Source organism: Girardinichthys multiradiatus, chromosome 20 (assembly GCF_021462225.1).
Source record: "Girardinichthys multiradiatus isolate DD_20200921_A chromosome 20, DD_fGirMul_XY1, whole genome shotgun sequence".
NCBI lineage: Eukaryota > Metazoa > Chordata > Actinopteri > Cyprinodontiformes > Goodeidae > Girardinichthys > Girardinichthys multiradiatus.
Genome location: NC_061812.1, coordinates 42,839,582 through 42,852,749, shown reverse-complemented (window position 1 = coordinate 42,852,749; position 13,168 = coordinate 42,839,582). Strand labels below are relative to the sequence as shown.

At 40.8% G+C, this 13,168-nt stretch overlaps 1 protein-coding gene across 1 annotated transcript; it reads left to right on the top strand.

Annotated features, from left to right (window-relative positions):
* Positions 1-173: 173 nt before the first annotated feature.
* On the top strand, positions 174-6,784 carry avpr2b.1 (arginine vasopressin receptor 2b, tandem duplicate, 1). The gene is made up of 2 exons (XM_047346783.1): positions 174-2,898; positions 4,341-6,784. The coding sequence occupies exons 1-2, from the start codon at positions 2,034-2,036 to the stop codon at positions 4,547-4,549; spliced, it is 1,074 nt and encodes a 357-aa protein (XP_047202739.1). The 5' UTR covers positions 174-2,033; the 3' UTR covers positions 4,550-6,784.
* The last annotated feature ends 6,384 nt before the right edge of the window (positions 6,785-13,168 follow it).

The following is a 13,168-nucleotide window of genomic DNA, read 5'->3' as shown; positions in this document are numbered from 1 at the left end:
TCGTGTATATTGTGAAAAAAAGGACACTACTGAAATAAGAAATGCGGAAGCACTTATTACCTTTTAACCGCTTTTGTTCATCCACACTTCAGTGGAAAACAGCAGAGGCAGCACTTTTCCCAGGTGGCCTCAGCATCGCAGCAGTCTGATTGGGAAAACGTGCGACAGCAGCAACTTTGTGACATGTGAATCAACTTTAAAGTTTGGTTAGAAAAGGCTGATGATTAAACTCCTTTCTGACCAAATGCTATAGGAAGACAAAACATGGGAGAGGAAAAGGGTTTTTGCTAGTGGATTAAAATGCCATGTCAGATACCATGCCTTGCAAAAGTATGCACACCCCATTTGAGTTTGTTTTTTTTTGTTCTGTTTGTTTTTTACATTTTGTCACATTACAACTACAAACTGATTGACCTTAATAGGATTTCATGTGATAGGCCAACATCATAATTGTGCATAATAGAGTGGAAGGAAATGAAAAACCTGAAAAGTGTGTCATGCATGTGTATTTAGCCCCCTGTGTCAACACTTTGTTATTCTAGCAGGAAGTCTTTTAGAGTATGTCTCTACCAGCTTTAATCTAAAGAGTGACATTCTTGTCCATTCGTCTTTGTAAAATAGGTCAATCTCATGACCTATCAGTCTCTAGATGGGATGGAGAGCGTCTGTTCATCAGTCTGCCTTCGGAGTCTCTGTTGAATCTTTAGCTCTGAACTTTGATCCAGGTTTGATCTGAGCCGTTCCATTGTAACTCTTGCTGTATGCTTAAAACGGTTATTCTCCTGGAAAATGAACCTCTGCTCCAGTCTTAAGTTTATTGCAGCCTCTCATGTTTTCTTCCAGGATTTGATTGTGTTTACTTCCATCCATTTACCCATCAACTGACCAGCTTAGGAGCTGCATGCATACTGAGATTAGATTACCCATAGTTAATTTGTTGCCCTGGATTTTATTTAAGGGAATCAGAGAAAATATGGCAGAAAGCATATGCATGCTACATTTTTGAGATTTTTATGAGGCCTGGCACAGAACAGTTGTATTCATAGATGTCAGGAAAACATGCAGTTGCAATGCTCTTGCTGATTATTGCAATGACAATATCGATTACTGATAACCCATTATTTTCTGACTTTTTATTTGGTACTATGTTCCCACCACTCTGAGATTTATCATTTTGGCCAATAAAAATATACATTTAATGTGAGCATAAAAGTCCATCCAACAGGCCAAAGAATATCAATGTCATGCATGACATTTAAAATCTAATATCACACCAAATATTGCATCCAAGAAGTCATTTTCAAATGTGATATTCCAAGCATTAACGGGATGACGACTGTGATTTAAAGTCTTTGAATTTACGCAGAGGTTTAATTACACACGGGTGGGCTCTAATTGCTAATCAAATGAAATACTTAATTAGTAACTGTGATTTTATTTGGGGACATCAGGGTAAAAGAGGACTGAATACAAATGGATTGTGTGCTACTTTGTGTTGATCTATCACAACAAATCCTAATAAAATACATTGGTTTGTGTTTGTAATGTGACAAATTAGGATAAAGGTCCCAGACACGTCTGCAAGGCACTACGAGTTACTTTCAAAGTTTAACAGAAGTTAGAGCAGCATAGCTTATTTGCTTTCTGTACAGAAAGTCTTATTTCCTTAAGTTCTATAAAAAGGTCATACTTTGCTGGTTTTTTTTTGCTGGGTCCATGCTTAGTGTCCATACTCTCTTCTGTTGTTGGAGATGACTACTGCATTCTGAGAGGTTGCTCCTCCCTCCTGCACAGATGAGATATAAAGCCATCTGTTCACCCCTCTCAGCTCTCCAGTTTGTTCGGATCAGCTCGCCAGTTATTGGAAAAATCATCTGTAATCTCCTACAGCCATCTTTTGACTTTTTAATGTCCTTGTTGAGTTTCATTCTGTCTGTTTTGTGTTTATAATATTCACATGTTTCCTCTCCGCTTCATCTGTGCTTGCTGTGCAATGGTGTTGAGCCCCTCTGGGAAGCATTTGCAGTAACGGCATGGCTTTGTCCAGTGTGAACACCAGTAACACCAGTTTGGAGACTGTCCTGCCAGGGGATGAGCCCCGTGATGAGCGCCTAGCTCGCCTGGAAATATCTCTGCTGTCCATCATCTTCATCGCCGCAGGGTTCCTCAACTTTGGGCTCCTTTTGGTGTTGTGGAAGCGCAGGAAGCAGCTCTCCAGGATGCGCGTCTTCGTCTTCCACCTGTGCGTCGCAGATCTGGTGGTCACATTCTTTCAAGTGTGTCCCCAGCTCATGTGGGACATCACGGACAGATTCGTTGGTCCGGACATACTGTGTCGCCTGGTGAAGTACCTGCAGGTGGTCGGTATGTTCGCCTCCACTTACATGATCGTGGTGATGACCATCGACAGATATCAAGCCATCTGCAACCCCATGGTGACTTTTCAGAGAAGGAGAGCGCGCTGGAACGGTCCGGTGTGCGCCGCCTGGTGCGTCTCCTTCATCGGCAGCCTCCCGCAGGTCTTCATCTTCTCCCGGGTCGAGGTCGCTCCTGGCGTGTACGATTGTTGGGGTCAGTTCGTCATGCCGTGGGGTCTGAGAGCCTACGTGACCTGGACGACTATGGTGATTTTCGTCTTGCCGATTCTCATCGTGATCGTGTGCCAGGTGCGTATCTGCCGCGCCGTGCACACCAGCATCCACATGAAGACGCACCACGCCGGGGAGGCGGTGACTAAGCCGCTGTCTTCCCGGGCCAGCTGCGTGGCAGGACTGTCGAAGGCGAGGGTGAAGACGGTGAAGATGACTGTGGTCATCGTGATGGCCTACATCCTCTGCTGGGCGCCATTCTTCACCGTGCAGCTGTGGTCTGTCTGGGACGTAGAAGCGCCCACCCAGTGTAAGATGTTACCGAGCCGACAATAAAATCCAATGCAGTATCTTGTTATGCCTTGAACTGAACCACTTTTGCTCACATCACATTCTCAAACCTCAGTGTTTTATATAATAAGCCAACACAAAGTAGTGCATAATAAAGCAGAATGAGAATGAAACCTGATTAAAAAGAAAATAAATAAAAATCTTAGAAGTGTGGCATGCATCTGTATTCAGTCCCCCCCAGACAGTAAATCTAGATGCAGACATTTCCCCATTCTCTGCGATGTGGCTCAAGCTCTGTCAGATCGGTTGGAGAGCATATGTAAACAGCTGCTGTGATATCTTGCTAAACATTCTCACAAACTCTGGATTTAAGCCTGGACTTCTGGGCCTACTTTAATCTAACCAGTTCATGTTAATTCTGACTGTATTTTGTTTCCAGGTTTGACTTGCATTTATCTCCATCCATCTTCCCATCACCTCTAACCAGCTCATGTGTCCCCATTGAAGAAAAGCATCCCCATAGTATGATGCTGCCACCACTATGAGGATGGTGTATTTTGCCCATACTCAAAAAGTTCAGATCTGGTCTCCCCCAACCAGAGCTTCTGTCTTCCCCACTGACTTGTTGCCAACTGGAAATGGAACTTCTCAAGATGTTCTTTCAACAATGGCTTTTTTGTTGCAATTCTTCCATAAAGGCCAAGGTTGTGGGGTGTATTACAAATAGTTTTCGCCAGCCAATTTTCTTCCCTGAGCCGTAGATCTCTGGAGCTCCTCCACAGTTACCATACTACTCTTGGCTCCTTCTATGATTTATTCCTTTATTACCCGGCCTTCCAGTTTCAATGCTTCCCTACAGCTAGATCTATGGACCCGTCTGCTGTGTTCATTGGTTTCATTATGCTTTTATCTTCACTGAGGTTTTCCTACCAAACCTATGAGGCATTCACAGAACAGCTGGATATATTCTTAGAAGAAATTTACACATGGCTTCTCTTTAATTATTACCTAAATTTTAAAAGCAATTAGTTACATTGGATTTTATTTAGGGGGTATATTTTGTTTTAAAATATGAAAGCCAGAACTCAATTTTTGCACATTATGCACTTCCTTAATGTAGCAGATGACTTAAAATCCCAAAGTAGAAGTGTAGAAAAGTTAAAGGGGTACATATACTTTACAAGTCACTGCATATAGCAGACTTTCTCTGCATGTCCCTTGAAATATATTTGATTTATGCAGCGGTGGGATCCAGATTTACCTGCAAAGTAAATTGTTCATGTTAAATGTCACAGAGGTATTTTTACGTAACACTTTCTCTGCAATAGATGCATTATTAATTTGAATGTAATCCCCTTAAGATGTCTAAAACATATAAAGCTTTTAAACCTTCAGATTTCTTAAAAATAATAACGTGGTGTGACAACCTTACATTCAGTATTCCCTCCCATCTCTTTCCAGCGGCCACCTTCACAGTCCTGATGCTGCTTTCCAGCCTGAACAGCTGCGCGAACCCCTGCATTTACTTGGTTTTCAGCGGGAAGCTCCCTGAGAGGCTTGTCGCCCTCATGTGTGTGGATGAACCTGATCTGAAGGAGTCCATGCAGGAGGAGGCCACCATGGTCAGCTCCCTGTACATCAGCCTCAAAGGCCTGTCAGACTGCAGATAGAAGTTCAAGAGACATCCCATTTTTTTTTATTTGTACCTCATGGCTGCCTGTTGCATGTTGAGGGGCAGGACCAGGCAAAATCTCCTAAAAGGTGTGATGATACTTCAGCAGGAGGGTCTCTGCTGTACAAATGATTGATGTTCAACATGAGTTGGGAAGAGAACAACTAATGTTTTGAGCAGAGAGGCCCCTAAGGTACCATCTGAGACAGAAATCAGTCAAACCGAATGAGTTGGCGTCCCCAAACCTTTCACAGAAAGAGTTTAACATTCAGGTTCGTAAACTTGACTACTTCATGTATTTTACAAATAAGAATAAAGTTGACACATTTAGACATTGGTTGTCTCCAAAAAAAAATCAGTTCTATAGAGCCTTTACTACCAAAGTCTATCTTTGCACTGTTACATGGAAATTCCTGGCAATTTGCTTATTAAATAAAAGAGTAATAAATTATGGCTCATGCAGATAAATGTAGTCAATTTCTAAAAGCTTTTTCTTCAAAGAAACTGTTGCACTGAATTTTCACTTCTCTGATAGCTTGGCTTTTAAAGCGTTACTGAGAGACCGATGGAGTTTTTGTCTGTTTCAGTTGTCCTTTGTGTTTAATTGGAAATGTAAATGTATTAGTCATTAGGCTCGTCTTTTCATCAGGTAGTTGGGGTCAAGTAAATCTGTGAATCTGCTGCAAAAAATATTTTTAACTAAAATCTCTAGATTCCCAATCAGTTTTTGTTGGAGCAGCAAAATAGTGGTGCTAAAAGAAGCTGACACAATTTCATGTGAGCGGGGTATGTTTTGCCGGCACGCCAGTATGAGAATTTCAAGGTTTGACAGCATTTTCAGAAAAATACTTCAGTAAAACGGTACCAAAAGAAAAAATAAAAACATTTCACCACTAATTGCTTTTATTTAAAACGAATATTTTTCCAGCAGCTGTTTCAATAAAGTATCTTATTTGTATTTGTTATTTTAGAACATAGACATTTGCTAAAATATAGAATAAACACCTGCAACATTCTGCAAATGTTTTCAGGTAAACATGCTTATTGTTTTGACCTTTATACAACAATCCTGTGAATACAACTGATACTAGCTGTTAGTCAGGGTATCTGCTCAGGTAGCAAGCCTGCAGAAGTGCAGCTCCCCTTGGTTTTCATCATCACAGTGAGTTTTCTTTCTTCTAAGCCAGGGAAAGTGTGGTAGCCTTCCTTTCAGCCAGCTGACTGGTTATGTGCAACAATAGTTGAAGAAGGGGCGAGATAAATGCTCCTGCAGAACAGAGAAGCAAATTTACAGTCTGCAGCTTTATAGTTCTCAGCACAAATATGTGGCAGGTGGCACCAACATCCAGTATCAAGATACGCTGCTTATTTAAACAAGCCCATTTTATACCTTAACATTCAGATCACAAGGAAATCTTCGTTTCTGCTTTAAATCAATTAAAACGTTTCATTTTGATTTGTCCTTTTTAATGTTGCTGTCTGACAAGCTGTATTGCAGAGCTATTTGAAGCTGAAAAACTGCATAGAACAACAGAAAATGTCTCCCCTATGTTATGAACAAAAACAGGTTGTGAATTAAACAAACATTCAGATCGGACTTCCAAGATGAATAAATCCTTTGTAGTGTGTTTGGTTAGAAAAGGATAATTAGAAACTGCTGGGACAACAAATCTTTGAAAAAGGCTTTGGGCCTTAGAAAAACTACAAAAATGACTTTTTACTTCTTTTTGTTTTTATTGTTTAATCAGAAACATAATTTTGACAGCAACAACCATATATTAAAAATGGGAATGATAAATGTGTGCATTAAATGAAGATTTGCAGAAGAAAATCACTCTCATACCCTATAATTTACTCCACTCCAAAGCTTTGAGTATTTTTATTGCATATTTATCATAAAACAAGAGCCTTTTATATGCAGTCTGTTTTTTATTTACTTTATTTATTTTACATATAACAGTTTTGGGGTGTGCAAAAAGAGTTCCAGTCCAGTGCCGTGAAAAAGTACTTCCCCCCCCCCCCCCTCCTCACACTTTCTTTTCTTTTGGCTTTGTTTGTCACACCTACATTTTTCAAATTATTAAATGAATTTTTATGTCTGACAAAGATGACCTGCGTTTATTCAAAAAGAGTTTTCAAATGATGAATTCATTTATTAGGGGAAAAAGCTCTCCAAGCCAATCTGGTGATATGTATGAAGTATTTGCCAAATAAAAGTGAATAACTGATTGTACCACCCAGTTTGGATTTGGATTGTTCTGCTGCATAAACCAAGTGAGACTGAGCCTAAAGTGTAGCTAAACTCCAAATCAACGTCTTTTGCAGATATACTTTATAAATTGGGCTTTAATCCTGCTATTCTTATGTTTCTGAGTAGATTTTGAAATTTTTGTGTAAACTTGTTTAATTCTGCAATTTTTGTCCCAAAACCGTCTTAGTGCTGCCCTCTTTGGTTTTGAGGGTGGCTACTGCACTTGAATTTTTCTGAGTTGCATTGCAAGATCATTTAAATTTAAATCTACATGTAAATGTAAACGGTTACGGTTTTGAACAGTACCCCATGTTTGCAACGAGGCTGCTAACATCACTTTACCATTCAGAAATTGGAGCTATTCTGTCCAGCACTGCCTCGACAGCACCAGCTTTGGGCATCACTGAGTCAGCGCCTTGAGCCAGCAGCTCGAACTGATAAGGCTCAGGCCTGCTGGGCTTCACACAGCCTCCTTTAACTTCCGATGATGAGAGGAGTGAAAAATCGTCCGCCTCAAAAGATCTATCCGTGACGAAAACTACCAGCGCCACTCTGCTCACTCTCCATGTTTCAATATGTCAAATGAAGCTAGCGGCCACTTTCCCTCGTCCTCCTGACCCTGTTTAACCCCCTCCGCTCATCCCCACTCCCGGCCGTAACCCTCAGTCTCTTTTGGCACTGCCCACTTTTGTGGCATTTTTCAACATTTGTCTGGGGGTATGTTTGTGCTTTTACATCGGGTTTGGTTCCACTTTAATGTCAGAAACGAATGGCCGGACATTCTCCTGGTAGAGAGCAGAATTCGTGGTGCCATTACTCACAGCAAGTTGTTCAGGCCTCGAAGCAGCAAAGCAACCCCAGACCATCACACAACCACAACAGTGTTTAACTGTTTGTATGATGTTCGTGTTGGTTCTTGTAAGTGTAAGTTTTCTGTGTGATGTAACTGGACGCACACGTTTTAAAACTTTTTTTTGTGATGTCGGTCCATTAAATGGTTTTCCAACGTTCTTGGGTTTCACCAAGATGCTTTTGGGAAATGTGAGACATGTCTTTGTGTTTTGGTTTTGACGTTGAAACTAACCCATGGACGCTATTTTTGCAAAGTTTCTTTCTTAATGTTGAATCATGAACGCTGACCTTATCTAAAGTAAGACCAGCAGAGCTTTAGTTGTTTTGGATTATTTTGTGTCCTCCTGAATGAGTCGTTAATGCTCTCTTGAAGTAATGTTGGTAGACCGGCCACTGTTTCATTTTTCTACATTTGTGGATAATAAATCTAACTTTGAAGTGCTAGAGCTACATATTTTGTCTAAAAAGATGAGATAGATGACATATTGATTACTACGATTTTTCTAGAATTGGTTGACAACCCTAGGGAGATTAACAAAATACATGTGCATTGGGCCCAAACAGTTTTGCAAGCTATACACACAAAACAGAGCGTGATTTAGAAAAATTGGCACTGGCATATATGTGTTTGCATGACTGCAGGTGCTGCTGAAAAAACGCCTGAAAGAATACATAAACAATAGATATCAGAGTGTAAAGTAGTTTAGTCAGACATTTTGACACCATTCATTTAAACATGCTTCTATTAGGACCTGTCGAGGTAGGAAAACGTTACTGGCCGTCAGTTAACTCTTACATTACTCCTCACCTCTCATCGATTCTTTTTATTTGGCACCCCAAAGGACAATCCTCAGTCAGAGATCAGTTGTACGTTTCCACAAGTTTATTAAAACCAATCTGAATTCAGAGAGGGAGACACACACACGGGTACCTGGAAATGTCTGTGTTGTCTCACTGGGGGCTGCGTTACATTACATTTTATGCCCCCCGCTGCTATGCAGTACACATACACAATCATTCTGTCTGTGGATGTCTCCCCAGCAACAGTATAAAAGAAACAGAGATACATTTCATCATTTAATTAAAGAATTGTTTCACACACGTCTTCAGGAATCTTCAGGGAGAGGAGTACCATGCCTCCCCAATACACTGCTGGCTTCTCACGATACAGACAGAAAACACCTGCAAGCTTTAACCTTGAATAATAAACACTCATTGTGTGACCACATTAGAAGCTACTGTTTAAGGATTTTTCTAACTCTCAAAAGCATAACTAAAAACTCCTAATAATAATCAATCTATAAGCAGCAAATCTCAAATATATCTTAGCTTTAGCTACTAATGATAAGGCATTTATATTTCTACACACCCCAGGATTTGACTGGGACATGCTGATTAGATCAGCTTATTCCATAAGAGGAATGAACCAAATGTCATCAATCAGTGTCATTAAGCAGCTCCATCTGCATAAGGTTTTCTCTGCAGGAATGTTTTTGCTTTTAGATGACTGAGTGTTATAAGATGGTTGTCTTTATTCTGTCTTCAAAGTGTTTGTGATATGGATTTACATTGTATTTTTATGTACTTATAAACAGTATATTTGTGTTGTACAGAGGTTGGACAATGAAACTGAAACATCTGGTTTTAGACCACAATAATTTATTAGTATGGTGTAGGGCCTCCTTTTGTGGCTAATACAGCATCAATTCATCTTGGGAATGACATATACAAGTCCTGCACAGTGGTCAGAGGGATTTTAAGCCATTCTTCTTGCAGGATAGTGGCCAGGTCATTTCGTGATACTGGTGGAGGAAAACGTTTCCTGACTCGCTCCTCCAAAACACCCCAAAGTGGCTCAATAATACAGGTCCTTCTCAAAATATTAGCATATTGTGATAAAGTTCATTATTTTCCATAATGTAATGATGAAAATGTAACATTCATATATTTTAGATTCATTGCACACTAACTGAAATATTTCAGGTCTTTTATTGTCTTAATACGGATGATTTTGGCATACAGCTCATGAAAACCCAAAATTCCTATCTCACAAAATTAGCATATCATTAAAAGGGTCTCTAAACGAGCTATGAACCTAATCATCTGAATCAACGAGTTAACTCTAAACACCTGCAAAAGATTCCTGAGGCCTTTAAAACTCCCAGCCTGGTTCATCACTCAAAACCCCAATCATGGGTAAGACTGCCGACCTGACTGCTGTCCAGAAGGCCACTATTGACACCCTCAAGCAAGAGGGTAAGACACAGAAAGAAATTTCTGAACGAATAGGCTGTTCCCAGAGTGCTGTATCAAGGCACCTCAGTGGGAAGTCTGTGGGAAGGAAAAAGTGTGGCAGAAAACGCTGCACAACGAGAAGAGGTGACCGGACCCTGAGGAAGATTGTGGAGAAGGGCCGATTCCAGACCTTGGGGGACCTGCGGAAGCAGTGGACTGAGTCTGGAGTAGAAACATCCAGAGCCACCGTGCACAGGCGTGTGCAGGAAATGGGCTACAGGTGCCGCATTCCCCAGGTCAAGCCACTTTTGAAGCAGAAACAGCGGCAGAAGCACCTGACCTGGGCTACAGAGAAGCAGCACTGGACTGTTGCTCAGTGGTCCAAAGTACTTTTTTCGGATGAAAGCAAATTCTGCATGTCATTCTGAAATCAAGGTGCCAGAGTCTGGAGGAAGACTGGGGAGAAGGAAATGCCAAAATGCCCGAAGTCCAGTGTCAAGTACCCACAGTCAGTGATGGTCTGGGGTGCCGTGTCAGCTGCTGGTGTTGGTCCACTGTGTTTTATCAAGGGCAGGGTCAATGCAGCTAGCTATCAGGAGATTTTGGAGCACTTCATGCTTCCATCTGCTGAAAAGCTTTATGGAGATGAAGATTTAATTTTTCGGCACGACTTGGCACCTGCTCACAGTGCCAAAACCACTGGTAAATGGTTTACTGACCATGGTATCACTGTGCTCAATTGGTCTGCCAACTCTCCTGACCTGAACCCCATAGAGAATCTGTGGGATATTGTGAAGAGAACGTTGAGAGACTCAAGACCCAACACTCTGGATGAGCTAAAGGCCGCTATCGAAGCATCCTGGGCCTCCATAAGACCTCAGCAGTGCCACAGGCTGATTGCCTCCATGCCACGCCGCATTGAAGCAGTCATTTCTGCAAAAGGATTCCCGACCAAGTATTGAGTGCATAACTGTACATGATTATTTGAAGGTTGACGTTTCTTGTATTAAAAACACTTTTCTTTTATTGGTTGGATGAAATATGCTAATTTTGTGAGATAGGAATTTTGGGTTTTCATGAGCTGTATGCCAAAATCATCTGTATTAAGACAATAAAAGACCTGAAATATTTCAGTTAGTGTGCAATGAATCTAAAATATATGAATGTTAAATTTTCATCATGACATTATGGAAAATAATAAACTTAATCGCAATATGCTAATTTTTTGAGAAGGACCTGTATTTAGATCTGGTGACTGTGCAGGCCATGGGAGATGTTCAACTTCACTTTCATGTTCATCAAACCAATCTTTCACCAGTCTTGCTGTGTGTATTGGTGCATTGTCATCCTGATAGACGGCACCGTCTTCAGGATACAATGTTTGAACCATTGGATGCACATGGTCCTCAAGAATGGTTCGGTAGTCCTTGGCAGTGATGTGCCCATCTAGCACAAGTATTGGGCCAAGGGAATACCATGATATGGCAGCCCAAACCATCACTGATCCACCCCCATGCTTCACTCTGGGCATGCAACAGTCTGGGTGGTACGCTTCTTTGGGGCTTCTCCACACCGTAACTCTCCCAGATGTGGGTAAAACAGTAAAGGTGGACTCATCAGAGAACAATACATGTTTCACATTGTCCACAGCCCAAGATTTGCGCTCCTTGCACCATTGAAACTGACGTTTGACATTGGCATGAGAGACCAAAGGTTTGGCAATAGCAGCCTGACCATGTATATTGACCCTGTGGAGCTCCCGACAGACAGTTCTTGTGCAAACAAGAGAGTTGAGGTGCACATTTAATTGTGCCGTGATTTTATGTTTTTTGGATACAATCCGGGTTAGCACCCGAACATCCCTTTCAGACAGCTTCCTCTTGCATCCACAGTTAATCCTGTTGGATGTGGTTCGTCCTTCTTGGTGGTATGCTGACATTACCCTGGATACCGTGGCTCTTGATACATCACAAAGACTTGCTGTCTTAGTCACAGATGCGCCAGCAAGACGTGCACCAACAATTTGTCCTCTTGTCACCCATAATGTTGTGTGCATTTCAATATTTTGAGCAAAACTGTGCTCTTACCCTGCTAATTGAACCTTCACATTGTGCTTTTACTGGTGCAATGTGCAATCAATGAAGACTGGCTACCAGGCTGGTCCAATTTAGCCATGAAACCTCCCACATTAAAATGACAGGTGTTTCAGTTTCATTGTCCAACCCCTGTAGTTGTTAACAGTCATTACCTGTCATTTTCTGTATTTTAAACTTTATTATATACAAATTATTATTATACAAATTATATATAAATTACATAAATGTACATATCTGTATCAGACATATGATTTCCTCTGAGGCTGTCACTGATTAATGACATAATTCAGAACCTAAATGAAATATTGTTCTCTTAGCTGACAATGGCAAAATATTTTGTTTGAATATTTTCTGCAAATACATATTTGCTCTGTATTTTGTGACTATGGTTTGTGTTATTGTGTAACTACTGTTATTCTGAGCTGCTGTTGTCTTGCCTATGAGCTTTTTGTAAAACTTGTTTTAGAACCTCAGAAGCCTTTTTATTTTCTTGTAAAATAAACACATCACTCTCTGTATTGTCATGTTGCTAAGTGCAAAACTGTGATATTTTGTCTCCTGCATGCAGTAATTCAAAAAGCCTGTAGGAGCAGCTAAAAAATATTAGAAAAAAACATGGTTCATTGCAGACCACTCAGACATGAAAGGATACAATTTTTGCATGCTTTGATTAAAATAACCTCCTGGTTATTTTCTGTCTGAAGGAAGAACACCATATTTCTGTGAAATGGCTCTGCAACATCATTTTAGGCATTGGCATGAAAAACCGCCTCTATGCTTTCATAACTCTGCACAATTGAGTGAAATTTTCCCTTAAAAGAATCTTTACCTTTTTATTAGCTGTGTGTTTGGCAGCCAACTGAGACACGGCTATGACCTCAGTCACCTGACGGAGCGGCAGAATATCCGAGGTGTTTGACGTTCAGTAGAGAGGAGAAGGTAGCGGGACGGAGCAATCATAAAATTATATATAAATAAGTCAAGAGAAACTAAAACTGGCCATCTCCTCATTTCTTATCTTGCAACACGTTGGCATACATGAAAATTAAATTTATATGGGCCTAAATGTATATAAAGTATGTGTGTCAGTCTTATTGGACAATGTCTGTGTTGATAGGGAACAGCGGAGCTGCTGTACCCAGGTCTACTTTTGCTGAGATGTCACCGTCACATTCATTTTTAT

Coding starts and splice junctions, on each gene's coding strand:
- avpr2b.1 (XM_047346783.1), top strand. CDS start 2,034: ATGGCTTTGTCCAGTGTGAACACCAGTAACACCAGTTTGGAGACTGTC. Junction 2,899..4,340: donor CGTAGAAGCGCCCACCCAGT/GTAAGATGTTAC, acceptor ATCTCTTTCCAG/CGGCCACCTTCACAGTCCTG.